The sequence below is a fragment of the Delphinapterus leucas genome, chromosome 20 (genome assembly GCF_059928025.1).
Source record: "Delphinapterus leucas isolate spDelLeu-1000000601 "Yukka" chromosome 20, BTC_Dleu_Yukka2, whole genome shotgun sequence".
Classification (NCBI taxonomy): domain Eukaryota; kingdom Metazoa; phylum Chordata; class Mammalia; order Artiodactyla; family Monodontidae; genus Delphinapterus; species Delphinapterus leucas.
The window spans coordinates 53,960,736-53,979,391 of record NC_143148.1 but is presented as its reverse complement, the minus strand read 5'-3'; the positions used below and the strand labels follow the sequence as shown (position 1 = coordinate 53,979,391).

Here is an 18,656-nt window from a genome sequence, read left to right as displayed (position 1 = left end):
TTAGTGGGAACCACTGTAAAAATCAGAACCAATTACAATGCCTTCCCCATCAAATTGTTTTATTAGGTTAATTAAACAGCTTAAAGACGATTCATTTGTTCGGTACCCTTCTAGAAAATATTTCAAGTTTTAAATGAACTTCCAGTACATAAAACAAAATTACTTTACCATAGACAAATTTCAGATCAAAATACAACACTCTGTTTCTGTTTTCTTACAGTTATAAAATCCAGTCAATACAAACTACATAAAAAAGATAAAACACTTTCACTGATCCTTGGTACAAGAGAACAGCACGAATGCAGTTATGTTCCCAAAGCACAAATCCTGTGCTCGTGAAACGGGGTGACCCCGTAGTTACCCCACAATAAACCAAGCTTGTAAACAAAGTGCGTGCTACTTAATTTTAAGAAAGTTAACATAGCCTGTTTGCATCAGTATTACTTGTAAACCATAAAGCAACTTTGTAAGAAAGGTCACTAATTCAAAATTACTTCAACTTCACTAAAATTTCGTACCAGCAACGGAATAGAAAACTACCCCACAGAAGAAACGAATACGCTTGTACCACAGGATGTTTGAGACGTGACGTTTCAATGAAATCACATTAGCACAATTTCTCTGCTATCCTACTGAATTCGGGGAGGACAACTCTACAAGTTGCAACTTCCCAGTACTTGAAATATTTTGAACTTTCCATAGCATGTCTGTTGTCTAGCTTATGTCTATTTCATTGCAAATCTCCGGTTTTTTCAGTAGTAGGTCTTTCTTTAAAGATCGAGATACCTCATCTGAACACATGTAACCCCATCGGAATACACGTCTAAGTAGACTGCTCAACTTGGAATCTTACCAGATAATAAAAGCTGCAGGATTTAAATTAAAAACTCTTCTGTACGTACCGTGTCAGAAAATATAGATATGTTAATTAAACAAAGACTTGCGTTTAAGAGGATGAATTTTGATACGGTATTTTGGGAATCTGGAATTCATGGACTTCGCTTTATGGTATTAAAAGCACTGAAAATGACAAAACAAGAGTGTGCTGAAAACTGGTTCTTGACAAGGGCGGCTGTCACATACGGCGGCTGGTGCCGCACAGGCAACCAGGCAACAGGAGTGTCGCTGGTTGTTCTGCCGGACCAGGGCCCACTGTGAAGATCACCCCTGAGTCTGGGAAAGTCAAACTGAATTTATGGCCCTGTTTCAAGGAGTTCCCTTGGTAGTCTTCTCTCACAGCGGAAGACTGGGGTCGGTGAGAGAAAACCAACGAATGAATCTACACGTTTCAGAATAAGTGATGGACGGACCCCATTCACAGATAGGTACGAGCGTCTCTGTCACCAGGAACATACAGTGTGAAAATGAAGTCTGCCAGAGCCTGCTTGGGGTACTTCTACAATCGTTTCTGATGAGTATGGGAGGGAAGGGGTGGAGGAGGGAGGCGCTTGTGTTAAATCCACTGATCACTCCAAGCTCTGCTGATGCAATTGCAGAACGGGCCGCGACAGGTGTTCAAAATGTTCTGCCGAAGACACGATTATTTTTTCATGGTCCTCACAGTTCACAAGTGGTATGATCGAACACAAAACAAGTACCGCTATGTCACTGGCGACTTGAAGGGGTACAGGAATGAGGAGCCAAACAGAGGCTGTCACAGATGCGTCAAAATGAAAAGAATCCCACCAGCAGAAAAAGCCACTGATATGTAATGAAGCAAGTGTTGCTGAAGCGCCTGTGCTTTTCTCAACTAAAGGCCACTTGAGACATTTCCCATCATAAAATCGTCTACCCCATGCAACCTGGCTGATCTGTTTCCACGTAGAACTTAAATTTTGAGGCCCCCTATAGGAAAACAATGCCGTAAACCCACCGACACTGAAGGTTTGTTTTTAAGCCGATGATACATACCCTTTTGCCCCACGTACCAGATCCTACGTAATTTTATACAAAGCATAGAGTCCAATTCAGTGAACATGTGCTTAGATTAACAAGAATACATTTACTTTCTAGAGTCTTTTCTGAAACAAAAATTCCTTTTGAAAAAAATACATAAAGATGGTCTCTCTCTTACTGTAAATGAGGAATTCTAATTTCCGGTCCTAGTCACAATTTGGAGTGCAGTGTGTTTTTAATCAGAGCTAAATAAGAGGAAAGGACGAGGTGGAGTCCGCACGGCGCCTGGCAGCTGGGTGCTGATGTGGTATGTCTGGCATCTGGGGCCCCTGCTTCTGGCTCAGAGAGGAGCCCTAAGAACCTCCGGGGCAGGTGTGGAGGGTGAGGCCGCCTGGGGCCCTGGGGAGGCTGTTCCAGTCTAGCTGCTTAAGGAGCCGCAGAGATGCACCTGGCCATGCCTGGGGCGGGAGGCTCCGGGCCCCGCCCCGGGTTCTCACGTGGGAGGAGCAGAGCAGTGCAGACTCCGGGGGGCTGCCCGGCCTGGGCCACCGCTCTGGCTCTCTGGCGGTGGAAAGCGCTGGTCACAGAGGCCAGGTGAGGGATCCTGGAAGAATGCTTTTTCAACACGTGTTTTAGGCTAAATGTCTGGGGAACTAGAAGAGCGCCCCCCACTCTTTTGGATACATAATTCAAGCAGTTAAAAAACCAGACTGGGAGAGGCCACGGGATGAGAACAGAGGGCAGGCGAGGATGCGATTGCCAAGAAAAGTAGGTAAATAAGCGTACACTTCAGCACGCAACCAAAATACCTCCCCCATCTTGACTAAAGTTCCTCAACTGCCCAGAAAGAAGTGCCAACTGCAGGAAGGGCCCATGTCCTCGGAGATCCCACCCACAGTCTGTGCAGGCACAACGGGACATGGGGAGGAAAGTGAACACTGGTTCAAACAAAGGGTCAACAGTGAGTGAAGACAGCCGAGGGGATGGGCAGAAGGCACACGCCCGGAAAACAACGCAGACAGCTCCCTCCCTCGGACCCGGACCTGGACTTGGGTGCCTGTCCCAGCCTCTGCTCAGTCCCTGGGCTTTGGGGCAGGTGGGGTCGGGAGGAGACACAGAGGGGGAGTGGCGCCCCTGCAGCCCCGTCAACTGGGAGGAAGACTGCAGGGGCTTTCATAGAAGAGGGAGGGACAGAACCCGAGAGGAAGCAGGTCCTCTGGAAACGCCTCTCCAGGGATGACAAAGTAACCCATCAGCGAGGTGCCCATTCCTGGAGCTGGGAGGGGCTGGAAGAGGTCAGCCGACCCAACTCCCCCCAGTGCACGGTCCCCTCGACGGCATCCCAGGCCCTGCTTAAAAGAGTCTGATTTTTACTTACCAGCTTTCTTAAGCCTGCAGAGGCACTGAGGGATTTAGAACAAAGAGTATATAAACAGCAAGAATCACTGTCTAGTTAACAACATGGCTTTAGGGAAATCTCTAGAAGTACGTCTATTTCTGAAGGTTCTGCTGAAGCTGGCTGTAGCCGTGGGCCAGTGGCTGCAATCAGGAGGCGGTGAGCGAGCAGAGAGGACGGAGGGGAGGGAGGCGGGGAGAGAGCACACGTCAGGAGGAACAGAGGCCCTTCTCCTCAAAAACAATGTGAAAGCTAAATTACAAACGTTATTCGCCCCCCCCCCCACTTTTTTACTAAACTGTTCACAGAACCTCATCTGCAAGAAGCTTTGGAGCCTGTGACAACATCCTGTCACCGTGCAAGACCCCCATGGTTGACACTGTCACACCCACTAGTCACAGCTGCATGGGGCATCCTTGCGGTGATTCTCAGAGCTGAGCGCTCCGAACCACAGGAGGCACCCATTTCATCACAAGGCAATTCTAGAAAGTTCTAAGAGTGACAGAAACATTCTGCCTCTACTGTTTCTGCCTCTCGTCTTGAGCAAGGCGCTCTGGGGCACGCACATCTGCTCCTTCTAAAGCCCCCCCAGCAGGCCAGAGCCTGGGGCCTCCAGAGAGCCCACCACCCCGGCTGTCATCCTCCAGGTGGCCTCCCAGGTGCTGGTGCCCAGAGTCGGCAGCTCAGTGCAGTTCCCAGGGCCCATCAATGCAGCATGTGGACAGAACAGACTTCCTCTTTGGGCTACCAGCCCCCAACACAGACAAGGGCACTATTTTTTTAAACAGTTGGCTTATGTTCAAATTATCAAATGATTTCCCCCTCCCCACCCGCCACACACATTTTTTTCTTTCCCTTTCAATTGGGAACTATCTTCTCTGAACCTAGACATAAGACTATATTTAGCCATGTTATTAGACTGTAAAAAAAGCACTGCAGACCCTAACACCCAACACTTTCCTCTGCCGTCTATAGTTTCATACAAGTTAGTAGTGAAAACGTTAAAAACGCATACTGCTAGATTGCCCCCGTCCGTGCTGACACAAGGGCCCATTCCTATCAACACTGCCTGGGTATTTCTCAGCCCTTTTAAACCTATTTGTACTCCCTTTTCTCAATCACAAAAATATCAAGAAAGACTTTATCAAATGTCTTATTGAAGTCAAGATAAGCTGGGTATGTCACGTACCACTAAATTCACCAGTCTGTAATCTGAACTGGAAAGGAAGTGATTTTATAAAAGGATTAGGTAGCTCACTTTTGGTATCACTTTGTTAAATAACCCTTCTTTACCTGAAGGTACAGAAGTTCTACACACACACACACACACACACACACACACACACACGTAACACAAAGTTTCTTTGTTTGTTCTTAGGTTCCACATAACATCCAAGTTCAGAAAGCGTAGTTCAGGTATACTGATCTCAAACAGAGATCTAGAAAACATCCAGTATATTGGACTAATATAGACTACTACCTTTAATATTTTAGGGAAAAAAGAAAAATTCAACTTCAGGAAAGAGTTTTAAATATTACTAGAGTACTTCATTAGGCAAACCCTGAAATAAGGGATATTTATAAGCACTCTAAATATTCTAAACACATATTTTGGGGTGTTTCCGCTGTCTAGAGTTACCTTGAATTGAGGTCTTAGAGAAGTAGGAGGAGAACGGTGTCATGGATCCAGAAAATAACTTTGGAAGTGCAAATATGCATTTACTTGTGTATTGTGGTGGCAGACGTGAGAATGAAGAAAGCACTAAGGGTGGGGACACTCAGCGAAGGGCGAGAGCTAAGACCATGAGTGACTAGAGGCTGAGTCGGGCGGCAATGGCAGCTGAGATCCCAACCACCCCATCTGTGTGCAAGACACCAAGTTCTCACCGTCCTTACCCCACTGATTCCTCACAGCAACCCTAGCAGGTAAACACCCATCATCTCTTTCTACGGGGTAAAGAGCTTTGAAGCTCACGAAGCAGCCAGCGGCCAGCATCTCTAAACCCATGTGCACCCGGCCCTGAAGCCCACGCGTGCTCACAACCATTGGGTTCACTCGGAACAGTACAGAGAATGTTTACAGATATTTTCCTCAAAACAATTACAATACAAAAGCTTGGGGCTTTAGAGGGGTGAACCTTGGTTCTCTTGGCAACCACCTAAGGGAATGCCTCATGGCCGACGGCTAGAACCACCCGAGGAGGACTTTGTCAGCAGCAAGCTCTTTAGTCTACAAAGCACAAGCACATCCATTAAATCTTAATGCACAGGGACAGTTAAGGTTTTAGATCTCACCTGGTATGTAAGTTATTCCTAGTATGCTAGGTTTTTAGGAATGGGCATAACTCTTTTTGGCCATGAAGGGTACTGGGTAATTCCTATAAGAAGTCACCCCCGGAAGGGAAGGTCTGTCTACGGGAAGCGATGGGCCCCGCAGCTCCCCCTCACTCACCAGCCAGGTAGGCGGACAGATGCTGGCGAGGACAGCACCCACACGTGCCCTGTGCAGATGGTGCGTACGGGAGGAAGCTGGGGACATTCCACTGACACACAAAACAAACCCGATCACTAGTGATTTTAAGCGAAATGCAGTTCTGTGTTGTTTGGTCAACTCAACCCTGCACTTTCAGAGTTTCATTTTAAAACCCCAGGTTATCAGAACTAAAAGAGAAGAGGAACTTCTTGATGAGCCCTATACTTTCATCAAAATTAAGATTCTTGGGAAACAAATTCATGAAACTACACCTAACAGACCCTTAAACTGCTCCCAATAGCACCTTATAGAATATGAAAAACAGTAGCCCCAAGCATCTAAATCCCAAACACTGGGTCAAATTACAGACAGACAAGATTTCCTGTCTGATCTGAATGACGATGGCAATGAAGCCCTCTATTTTACACAGCAGTGGTGTTTAAATATACTACTTTTCTACGTTATGAAAACATAGCCTTGTAAAGACTCTTTAAAGTTCAAGTTGAGTTTCAAGTAATCACTTTGCAGCAGCTCTAGGAGAATTATTGTTCCTCCTGATTAAAAGTGCCTATTTTTTTAAAAAAAGTAGTAAAATGGAAACTACGCCTTAGAGAATTGTATTCCTCAAGGCCGCTTACTGCTTGTTTCCAGGCTTTTGTTAAAGGACAGAATGTGTTGAATTCTTCTAAACTGGCAGGGGATCAAGCACAACACTACATAATGAGGTAGCCGAGAACAGCGTCTTTCCTATAAACACGAAGAACAAGGGAATACGCGCATGTGTAATTCTCATCCGATTAAACAGGAAACATGATAAAGCAAACTGTGAACCAAATTCCTCGGTTTAACTTGCAAAAATTTAACCCAAGGTTCTAAGGTACACCGTGTGTGTAATTGATGAGTGAGAGGAATAAAAATAAGGTACTTAAAAAGCTGTACTGACATGCTAAAAATAAAGTTCTAACAAACATAATTCACCAACCAGAAAGAAAGATGAACCCACAGCCACTCGGGATCTGAATTATTTGAAGTGGCCATTCATTTACTTGGGTCACAGGAAGTGGCTAAGCTTTCTCCACGTCATCTTAGGCAATGTGTACCCAGACTTCGTGGGCTGTCACCCCCTCCTACCTGCACCTTCTCTAATTCAGATCACAGTGATTTAAGAGTCTACAACAACTTTGTTGGGCCATGAAGACGTCAATATCAAAAATTATAATTAGCCTAAATTTCAGGTGAGTAGCAATTTTAAAAGATGAGTTTTATCTCAACATGAAAAAGAGAAGGCAACAGACATTTCTCACTAGATCATTATGCAACGTTATTAGATATCTGATTTCATAAGAAAGGGAAGGCGTTTAAAAATCCATTCGTTTAGGGAACTTCAATGATAGAATTGAAAAGAACTAGCTTTCCTAAGCAGTATGCATCGGTCCAAAGAATACAGAGTTACATCCGAGCTTCTCACACGTCACATACTGCAGAGACCAAGTTGAGATATGTTTAAAATTAAAATAATAGAATTACCTCTGAAACAAAATTACAAAAAATTTAGGATTTTTACTAGCTGGTTTGCCAAAAAATAGAGGAAGTCTCCAGTTCAAGACCAGGAGGACTCCGCTGCCAGCAGACAGGATTAACTCACCTGAGTTCACACTCCCCTCAAATGTGGGCAAGTGGGGCATTCCTCACCCTTGTACCATAAACTTCTACCAACCAGCTCTAGGGAATACTTCAGGGATTACTAGAAAGCTAGCAAAATGCTTCCCTCAACATTCTAAGACACAGTATCTTTTCCCTTACTGATTAGATGTGGTAAGAAAGGGAAGGATAAATGAAGCTTCAGCTTTTAAAAGTAAAAACAGCTTCTCTCTCAAACTCAAACGCTTATGACTTCTGTTCTTACAACTTTAGTAAATTCTTAAATTTCCCACAGCTAAATGACAAAGAAAACCAAAGATCTTTTAGTTTATATTTGTGCAACTTGCAAAGGATATGTTTGGGGGTTTAAGTTATACCATAAATGATTATCATACGATTAAAAATACTTGTATGCCTAAAAAATTAAGTGATATTCTAATACACTGAACAGTGAAACTGATAATCCAAAGACCAGATTCCACTTTTTGGCTTCTACTCACATCTGAAGCGGGGAATGAAGCTGTATCTACTGGGCCTCAAAGGCTGCTTTCTGTCCAATGGAGAGCACTGCACCCATCACAGAGATATGAGGATCAAAGCAGTACGTTCTGGAAAAGATTTTGAGCCCCACAGAAAAAGCAGTGAACAAAACCCAACATTAGATGCCGTAAACATTATTGGGTGTGCTGAGTACAGGGTCTCAAAAATCCTCCAGAACATATGGAGACCACAGAGCTGTGCGTCACATATAAGTCAGGCACTTTCCGTTTTTTATTCTGTACTGGTTTCCCACTCTGTATTATGAGGCCGGCCTATCTGTGTGCAAAGTTTCTCACTTAAAAGTAAGTCCCTTTCAATCCTGTGTAGAAGGTCACCTGGATCACAAGGACACTGTATTCGTTGGTCATTTATTGACTACCTACTGTGTGCCAAGCACTAGGATTAGCAGAAGACTAAAGTAGGGTTCCTGCCCACAAGGAGTTTACAGTCTAGAGGGAGGGCAGGATTTCATCTGCCTCACTGTGAAGCTCCCCAGAAACCCAAGCAGAATTCTGAGTAGGTGCTCAATCAACACTGTTGATTAAACCCAGGGTGGGCTTTTCTGTGCCGGTTGGAGTCTCTTCTCTCACGGCTCCAGGGGCGGCCACCGAACCAGAGCAGCCTCACCCTTCCCTTCCCTTCCACTGGGTGCTCTGTACGGGGGTTCCAGCACCTTCAAAACTGATGTGGTGAAAGTGCCACCTCATTCTTTCCCCGGATAATCACATGTCTTCACCTGATCACAGGCAGCCTCCTCTTGAATGAAGAAAAACAACATTCCGGAAGGTAATACTGCAGTGTTTTTAATGCTCCTTGGAAAACTTTTGGAGATCCCTGGTTTGGTGCAATGAAGCAGGAACACACCAAACGGAACCCCAAAGGACCTAAGCAGCTAACACATTTCTCTAAAAACCTAACTTGCTACCCTGAGTAACTGCAGTGCCACAGCGAAGGAGCCCTGTCTTTACCACATCAATATAAAGGATGTATCTCCCATGCACTGCCTAGGGAACTCCTCACTCATAAATGACAAAATGGCACTTCCAAAGCATCACCGAAGAAAGTGCCATCATTAAAGTGGTCGTGCAAGATAACAGAACACTTCAAGGCAAGCAACATGCCGTCCAGCATCCCCCAGATACTCTCTTCTGGTGGTTGCACAGCTTGAAAAAAGTCTACTGTCAGCTATCAACTCCTCATAGCAGTAAAAGACACGATGAATTTAGAAATTTCTTAGGCCAAATCTTTATAACATACCAACTATGAGTTGGTAAACACTAACACTGTTTTTAATATGCTAAAGAAAAGAAATGCAAACGCCAAGTAAAACTTACTACAAACTACAAATACGTCAATATATACACTCAACATGAGTTAACACAGTAGTATAAACTGAAGGACCACAGGCTCAAGAATTTATCTGAAGCACCAGGAGACAATAATATATGTAGTTTGGAACGACAATTCCAAAGCTAAACATATACAAACAGACTTAGCTAGTCACATCACACACATACACACACTCACAGACACACTCTCTCTCACACTTTTACTCTCACAGGATATAAGCACTATCACAAAAAAATTTTAAACTTCATTTTAAATTAAACACTTAAATCTTTGAAAAAACATCTGTATTTGGATGTGTTAAGCAAAGAAACAAACCTACTTTAGACCGTAGCCTAGAAGAAATACTTTAAATTACTCTAAGCTGAGTCAACTTTCCTTCTGTTGGTGGATAATGAAAATAAATTGCACTTCCCCCAAAGATACTGTATTTAAAATTTTAAGATCTATCTTTCGCTGCTAATTCCAATATACACCTGATAAAAGTGCCTAATGGAAAAAGAACTATCAAAAATTTACCAAGAAAGGGTATTTCAAGGCATAAATGGATGGCTAAAACACAAACCTGTGTGAAATTAGTTAAAATAATTTTTTCAAGATACTAAAGTAGCTAATTTACAAAAAAGTCATGATTAATTTTGGAATATAATAAAATTAAATACATGCCTACACTTCAATGTAATATTTTTATATTATTATATAGTAAAATAACAGTTTGGCACTTAGCAGCTTTTCTTGTTTATTGCATCCCATATTATGCAGCAAATTTAATTTTAAAAAAGTTACCTAATTTCTGCAGCTACAGTGTCAATGAACTAAATTAAAAAAAAAAACAAACTACTTTTATAAAATGAATTGACCAAGTCATGCAGGCACTGATAATACTGCAACAGGGACCCATTCACTCCTAAACAATGAACTGTCTCCTTGGAGGGGCCTGGCGTAGCCTGGGAAGGACTTTAAATTTCAGAAATTAAAGAAAAGAGAATTGCTGACTGTCATCGCTTTAATAGGACATTAGTTACCACTTTAATGTACCTCAGCTGTGGCTTCTGATGGCCAAGGTTCTGTTCTGTATGGGACATTTTACCAAAGAAAATCCACTTTTTCAGAAATTTATTTCCTCTAAAACTAACATCTAGTTGTACAAAGAAAGTTTTCTTTCTTTGCAGTGGCCATGCAGTTTGCTTTGATTAGAAGACACCCAAGGTATCCTGGGGAAAGCATGCAGACAACTGCTGACTGGTACACGGTACAAAGCAAAGAGGCTGGCTTTGACTTCGCGTCAAATCTGACTGTTATGTGAATGGCCGGCAAATCTGGCCCAGTGCCTCTGATAGAGAAGAGGAAAACCCTATACCTCCTTTTACCCATGTCTCTGCCAGGATGGAGAGTTAATGCGCACACACAACATTCTTTAGAATTCCCACAGACAAGGCTGCTCAGTGACTTTTCTAGCACTGGATTGACTTCTACTGTTCCTGGGTGGGAAAAGACAAGTGATGTTTCATATGCATGGGTAAAGCATACAGACATTCCAGGTAGGAAGTTTCTAGGAGAAATTCCTATTCTCAAATTTATAACCAAAGGATACACTTATACATTTATTAATCATTAAGACTAAATGCTGCTTCTTACAGCCATATACTAAGGGGGGGGAAACTGTAGAAAACAATTAGAAATGAAGAGCTCTGTATTAAATTGATCAGAAATCTGATATTGCATAAAATTCAAATGATTAAGTCATCAAGCACTTTGAACTCCTTGGTTTCACACTAAGGTGGTATAATTCGAATGGAAAACAAAATATCTTACAAGGTAAGTACCACTAATGACAGACTTTTTCCACTTTGAGGAGTGGGGTTGAGTGGGTCGACATGGGAGTGAGAGGGAGGGAAGGAGGAAAGGATTAATTTGCTCTACAGGAACAGAACGAAATTAAGTTGAGGTAGTTTATTCTACCAGCCAACCTTTACTTGTAATTTGTCTGAATCTCGTACTAGTGAACGGCATTGAGAAAATTCTGCTACAAAGACTAGATTCTTAACGTGGATTCGCATTCCAAGACACGTTTTCAAATCCTAGACAGTAGTAAACAAGACTCTGTGTGCTTTCAGACAGATTGCTTTTAAAAGTTTTTGATCCCTATATATTTCCTCTGGACTTTTTTTTTTTTTTTTGGTCATAGCAGACCTTTATTATTTGTCCGGCTCAGGTCCTTCTTTTACAAAATCTCCTACTCACTAATACCCTCATATTTATAAAACAGTTCTGGTTAGTTGGAAAGGAAGACTGGCACTGCATGAGATCCTTCACAACCCCAGAAATGACGCCATGACACATCTTCATCTGAATTAACACAGAAGTCAGCAACTTCCTTTAAATTCGTGGGAGGGCTGCCACCTGACTCCTTAATTCATTGAATCCTTTGGATTACTAAGATAGAATGTCATAAAAGAGAAATTTTATCTTAGTTTCAATTCATCATAATTTAGTTTAAAAAAGATTCTTAGGACAGAGAACTAGTAGTAAGTGGAGACTAACTGGCATTGAGTCCAATCTAACATTTTAGGCACAAACCTTAAATTGTTGGGCAGAGTTAGGCATAATATCTCCTTCCAAGTGCAGTGGAAAAGCAACCCCGGTATGTTTGGATATGTTGATATATGCATGTTTGCTCGTTTGTTAACCAAAGCCAGGTACTCGAACAGAGCGGTCAGGCAGACGTGAGTTCCCCGCGGGGAACATGCACCTTGGTGCTGTAACTTCCTGATTTTACATGACACGGATTCCCACTTCCCTTTTCCTCTGACGCTGACTAGCCCGGTTGGTCTAGGGACACATCTCCTGGAGGAACTGACTCTTCCTCGTTTTTTTTCAGCAGTTACGTGTTCTCCCGAACAAGAGCTGGAAGCCCAGGCTTCTAAGCGTTAGAAAACCACTCGTGTTACCGCACAGAGGCCGGCGCAGAGCAAGGGTCGCCTGCCATCTCTGTCCCCTCGCAGAGCGCCGCGTCCCGGCGCGCTTGGTCAGGAGCTCCGCTTCCGCGCCGCGGCCCCGTCAAGGTGAGTGAACGCGGATGCGGAACAAGCCCTGCTGAAGCTGCAGGCGGAAAAGCTTGCAATTCGCAATACGTAAGGCTGCACACCCGGTGCGGCGCAGGTCGGAGGGGAGGAGGGGCTTGGTGTGGTGCCAGGTTCCCGTGCTCCTTTTGAACTCGCGCACGTAGTCGTAATTGGTACCTGCGCCGTGAGAATAAGCAGAGGTGACACACCGTGCCTCAGAATCACCGGGAAACGGTTCCGACAAGATCACTGTAACATTCTGACCTGTATCAAGATCTCCGATGACATAGATACTGGCTCCTATGGGGACAGCTCCGTACACAAAAGAGGAACTGGCGGGGATGCATAAATTCTGGTCATTAAGATAGATCCACCTGAGAACAAACAGAGGGACAGAATGAAGGAGGTCAAAGGGTGCCCACGACATCTCAGCAGACTGAGATGACAAACTCAGTGAGCCACCTACAGTACAAGGCACGACACCGACACCCCTCTTCTGCGGACACACTCATTTCCTTCCTGTCACTGAAGACTTAGTTGTGTCTGTTCCAGAACGTCGCATATAATGAATCATGGAGTGCACTATCCAGTCCGCTTCCTTCACTCAGCACAGTGTGAAGGAGGTTCATCCATGCTGTGGCTTCGTCGTTATCTCATTTCTTGTAATCTTAAGCAGGATTCCATTACATGGTACAGCAGAATTTGTTACCCATTCACCTGTTCAGGTTCATCTGGGCAGCCTCCAGTGTCTGGCTATTGTGAGTGAAGCTATTTTGGACTTGAGAGGGCAAAGCTCTTTTGTGGACTTACGTTATGGAATTGCTTGGTTATACGGTTAAAGGTATATTTCCTTTGATAAGAAAACGCCACACTCTTTTCCAGGGTGTTGTGCCATTTTGCATTCCAATGAGCAACATGTGAAAACTCCAACTGCTCGGCATTACTGCCAGCTCGGGTACCGTCGGTCTTTTTCATTTTAGCCATATGAGTGGTGTGCTTTTCCCTGAAGACCAATGGTGCTAAGCATCTCTGCATGTGCTTACTGGACACTTTATGTATCTACTTTTGTGAAATTTCTGCTCAAAGATCTGCTCATTTTTCAAGTTGGCTTTTCTGTCTTCTTATTAAATTTTAAGATTCTTTTTATTTCATGGACACAAGTCCTTTGTTGGATACGTGTATCACAAATCTTTTTCCCAGCATGTAGACTGTCTTTTCATTATCTTAATGGGGACTTTGAGAACAGAGGTTTTTAATTTTGATGAATTCCAGCTTATCATTTTTTTCTTTTTATAGTTCATGTTTTCTATGTCCTCCTAGGAAATCTTTGCCTACTCCAAGGTTGCAAAGGTTTTTTAAATTAAAATTTCTGGAAATTTTATTGTTTCAGTTTTTACACTTAGGTCTTATGACACATTTCAAGTTAACTTTTGTGTATGATATGAGGTGTAAGAGTCAAGTCCTTTTTCTCCCCCATACGGATACCTAGCTGTTCCAGCATCACTTGCTGAAAAGACATTTCTGTCCCCACTACATTGCTTGGTACTTCTGTTGAAAATCAATTTAACAGCCACTAAAAGGAGCCAGGGCTCCATGAAGAAGTGGCTGACTCCACAGAAGAGGCCGAAAATACAAGATGAGCCTGGATCGTCTTGCGCTGCCACCTAGGAAGAGCTTCAAACAGGATGAGTTGTGTCAGGAGGACACCGGAGCTGATATGCAGTAGCTCCCCATGGCCACAGTGGGAACAACTGGAGCAACGCAATGAATAATGATAGACCTGGACACATAACTCACAGAATAACTATCCATAAGTCCATACTGATAAAAACAAATGACTGAATACATTAAAAAAAAATTAGGGAGAAGGGGCAGGTATTCTTTACAGAATTCCAGCTGACAAAGGTAGAAGGAATGAGGGAAGCAGAAAATTCACCATTAGGCAAAGAGCACAGTGATAACTACTGCAAGGCCAGTCCACCAATGATGCTAAATTAGTGGTGAAAGTTTAAGGAGAAACAGTATATTCCCATATTCTCAAATTCTCTCTTCCAAGATACTCATTAATTACAAAGGGAGAAGTAGTGACTTTACAATGGGGAAACCCAAAAGATGCCACCTTAACCAAGTCATCAAGATCAGCATCACCAGTAACGAGACATTATCGACATCATGCTCTCCCTGACGCCAGGCAGAGAAGGGCCCAGCAGCACTTCTGTGGGATTCCCGGCCCAAACGTGCAACCTCAGCCTCATCGTGAGACGTCATGAGACAAACCCACATGAAGAGATATCCTGACCAATAACCTTCAAGGGTGTCAAGGTCATGAAGGACGAGGGAAGACTGAGGAACCGTCACAGATTAAAGGAGACCGAAGAAACTCAACAACTGAAAGCCATGTCAGGTCCTGGATCGGATCCCGGAGCAGAGAGAAAAAGATATTAGTGGGCAAGCTGGTGAAATTTGAATAAAGTCTGTAGTTTACTTAATAATACTGTACCTATGTGAGTATCCTGGTTTTGATATCTGTACTATGGTATGTAAGATGTCAACATTAGGAGAAGCTGGGTGAAGCTGGGAGAAGCTTTTGGGAGCTCTTACTATTTTTGCCACTTTTCTACAAGTCTAAAATTATTCCAAAATAAAAGGGTTTTTTTGCTTTAAAACAAAAACAAATGACTCTGCTATGTAATAATGTTTACTTAAGGTAATCTGACCAAACAATTTCCCTTTAATAGCTAAAGGCATAGCCAGGTCAGAGCAGACCTCAGCCAGATCTTGGAAATGTATCTAAACCCTTCAGAACTACCAGTGTCTGGGCCTCCACTCACCATCAGAGCACGAAGATGCCCTGGCACTGTTCCCCTGTGTCTAACTTTATGCCATCAAGTGTCCAAGAAGCCACTGGCTAAGGTCTACAGCATCTTGATGTTAAATACAAATGTAAAATTATTTCACTAAGAACAGCACTTTTATTTCAATGAGCACTCTTCCCAGACTGTTATATAAAGTAGTAGCTTCCATATTTTTAATCCCAAGAAACCCAGAAGCAGAATGATTTGCCCAAGATCATGGAACAACTCAGAAGCAAAGCTGCTGTAAAGCTGTCATACCCCTGAGTACCTTTACCTAACATCCGATTCCTCGAACATCTAAAAGTTGATTGGAATCAAGCAGTTTGCTGGGACTGGGAGTTCAGTTTGGCCCCTGCCTCCGAGATGCGTCTAATAAATAGGAAAAGGGAAACATCTAAGAGCTCTCAATGCAAAGTGAAAATGGGGACCTGAACAGGCCTTTGAAAGAAAAAGTTTGAAAAATGTCAAATACAACAACTGGTTTGTTCATATTTTATGTCTTCAAGGCTAAGTAAACATAAATAACTAAACCTCGACATTTCAATTCTTCCCAGGTCCTGAATCAAACAAAGCCGATGAGTATCCCCCTGCCCTGTCTGCAGCTGAGCCACTCCCAGGATGACCCTGTTGGAGAGGCATACAACCCTTCCAGCAAGTCCATCAACAGGGCCACAGGCACGCCCACAAGGCAGCTGGCACTTCTGCTGAATTAAGACATACGCGACTAGATTATCTACCGAAAGAACGCATCAGAATATGAGGGCATTTCTCAGTAATTTCGTAGAGTTGAGAATTCGACATAATTCCTCCCTGGAACAACACAACAAAGCTGAATATATTGGTCTATGTGGACTGTCTACCAGATTTGGTCCAAAGCAGATCAGTGATTCAGAGTTCCTGGGTTTCAGAAAAATAATCCTATGTGATCTATTTTATATAATGCTGAGGCTTCAAAGTACATAAAATATGAGAATTTAATTGGATCATATATTTAGCTGCTGCTTTTAAAAATGGTATAAATGGCATGTACTTCTGCATTTCTTTCTCTACCATTTATCACCTCGTTGACCTTGGATGACTGAGCTAACCCAGTCTCTCTTTCGTCATTTGTAAGGTGGGGACGCCATCACCAAGCTCAGGTGTCTGCTGTGAGGATGAAATGGAACAGCCCATGTAAAGTACTTTGCACAGTGTCTAGTACATAGCAGGCATCGTGAAGTAGCAGTAATCTTTGTAATGGACAAGGCAATATTATGCCTTTATTACACTGTTCTCAAACGTGGGCTCCTCGGGACTTGCAGGCTACAACGATGTGTCCTCTGGTAACTCAGAATTAAGAATCCCCCCTCCCTCAAAGGAAACTTTAAAATGGGGCAAGCTTCAGAGAGAGCAGAGAGGGAGGGGTAAGACAGGCAAGGAGAGAAGGTGGGAAGGAGAGAAGGTGGGAAGGAGCGAGGGAGGGGAGAGGGAGGGGAGAGGGAGGGGAGAGGGAGCTTCAGCGAGGGCTGGGCTGAGCCTCCCACGAGAAGCAGCTACAAACTCTAGACAAAATACAAAAGACAGACTGCCTGAGGGCTCTGGAGACCGAGCAGAAGCAGGCAGATTTGGGAAAGAAGTTGAAAGCTGAACAAGCACCCACATGGAATGAGTTTCCAGTTCCTTGGTAGCTCCGTCTGAAGGCAGCCTGGGGCTGGCAGCTCTGGGGAACAAAAGCCCTAGAGAAAACCCTGCCGTCTTTCTGGCCACCGGAATCAGGGGAGAGCATCTTGGGGCAACAAGGATCACTGAAGTGTGCGGGGGTCTCAGAAAGATGGGAGGTACAGAACTAAACTGACGGACATCCACCTGAGTCACGTCTGACTGACACTGGAGCCACGAATGCTTGCACCTGAGGCTCCATGAGTCTAACCAAGTCCACTGTCTGCTAAATGCCCGGAGCAAGTCTCTGAAGCAACAGCAAGAGACCTCGGGGCCTCAACAATGTCATGTTCGCAACGCCCCGGACACAATCCAGAATTACTCAACAAAAGAGCCAGAAAAATGAAAACCCCTTTGCAAGGAAATAAACAATCAACAGACGCCAACTCTGAGATGACTCAGATGCTGGGATTATCTGCCAGACAGGGACCTGCACGCAGCTACCATGACGATGCTCAGTGAGGGAAAGGAAAACACGCTTATGATAAAAAGATAGGAGAAATTTGAAAAATCAAATATGCTACCTGAAGAAGCTAGAAAAGGAAGAACAAAATAAACCCAAAGTAAGTAAAAGGAAGGAAATAATATAGACAAGGGGAGAAACCAATGAAACAGAAAACACAGTGGAGAAAATGAACATGGATGCGTAGCTGGTTCTTTGAGAAGATAAGCGCAGCACAGAGAGCGCTGGCGGGACTGCAAGCCTGGGGAGAGGAAAGGGCTTCTTCCCTGGTGTCGGTGGCCTTTTCCTTCCTCCATCTGCTCTGCCGCCTCCTGTGTGCCGGGGGACCAGAGTGGCTCTCCCTCAGGGTGGTCCTTTGCCAGCCAGCAGGCAGCTTCCACGCACCAGCTCTGGCCCTGGCACCCCAGGGCTCTGCCACGTCTGGGGCCACTGCACACCCTCCTCCACGGAGGTAAATCCAGCCTTGCGGGGCAGGGAGGGCTCTTCCCAGTTTGCTCCTTCCTGGGGCACTTTCCCTCAGCCCTAAAGGCTGTAGTCGCGCTTCCTTCATCGGCTGTTTCTGCATTCTCTCACCTGTTAGCAGCTAACTACTCTTCCTAGTTAATAATTACATACATTAAATCTCCCCTGCAGATTACGAGGTGGTTTCTGTCTCCTGGCTGGACCATGACTGAAGCGGATTTGGTTAGAAGCAGCGTTCATCTCCCATCCTCTTGCTCACGTGTCTTACAAAGGCATCTGTAGTATGTGCTACTTCCTAAGCCTCAGACCCAAACAGCATAACATGGTCAACGGGGCAGACCAATACAGTACGGCACACCAAGGTGAGCAAAATCTCTGGGGGCTAATAATATACTGCACACGGCAAAACTGACACAGTCCTGAGGCAACACTGTACAGGGGTACCGCTGGTCCTGCCAGGTACAAGAAACAGCTGCTGGTGGTCACTGCAGACTGGTGTGAAGAGAAGGCATCAGCTAAGGCAACAGCGGCAGCAAGGCCAGGGACTGTGCTGCATAGAGACTCCACCCACAGGACTGAGGCTGTGATCGCTTAATCACCTGCTTAAGTTTATGGAAGTTCACGGTTATTTTCCAAAATCCGCTTGACTTTTCTACGTTTTCTAAGTGAATTAAGTGGGGATATGATACGTAGCACGACTCTTGCATTTTCAAGTCTTTGACGGTGGCACAAATGTCTGCACATTCCTCAGGATGCAGTACTGCTTCTGGTTTTCTATCTCGGCAGGGAAGGAAAGTTCCAGTGACTTCCACTTAACCCT

At 44.1% G+C, this 18,656-nt stretch overlaps 1 protein-coding gene across 7 annotated transcripts in view; it reads right to left on the bottom strand.

Annotated features, from left to right (window-relative positions):
- GAN (gigaxonin) overlaps window positions 1-18,656 on the bottom strand; it is a 93,239-nt gene that overhangs the window by 27,375 nt on the left and 47,208 nt on the right. For 3 of the 7 annotated variants that reach the window (XM_089903340.1, XM_089903341.1, XM_030761066.2), the window contains 2 exons: window positions 12,623-12,732; window positions 10,282-12,535 (listed from right to left, as the gene is read on the bottom strand). The exons of 2 other annotated variants lie outside the window; for them this stretch is intronic. In XM_089903340.1, coding sequence (XP_089759466.1) covers window positions 12,354-12,535; window positions 12,623-12,732 — 292 coding nt within the window. In that variant the 3' untranslated portion in view covers window positions 10,282-12,353. Of the gene's footprint in view, window positions 1-10,281; window positions 12,536-12,622; window positions 12,733-14,664; window positions 15,583-18,656 lie in introns of those variants that run through there. 2 more of the 7 variants (XR_016391037.1, XR_016391036.1) reach the window with 2 other exon arrangements.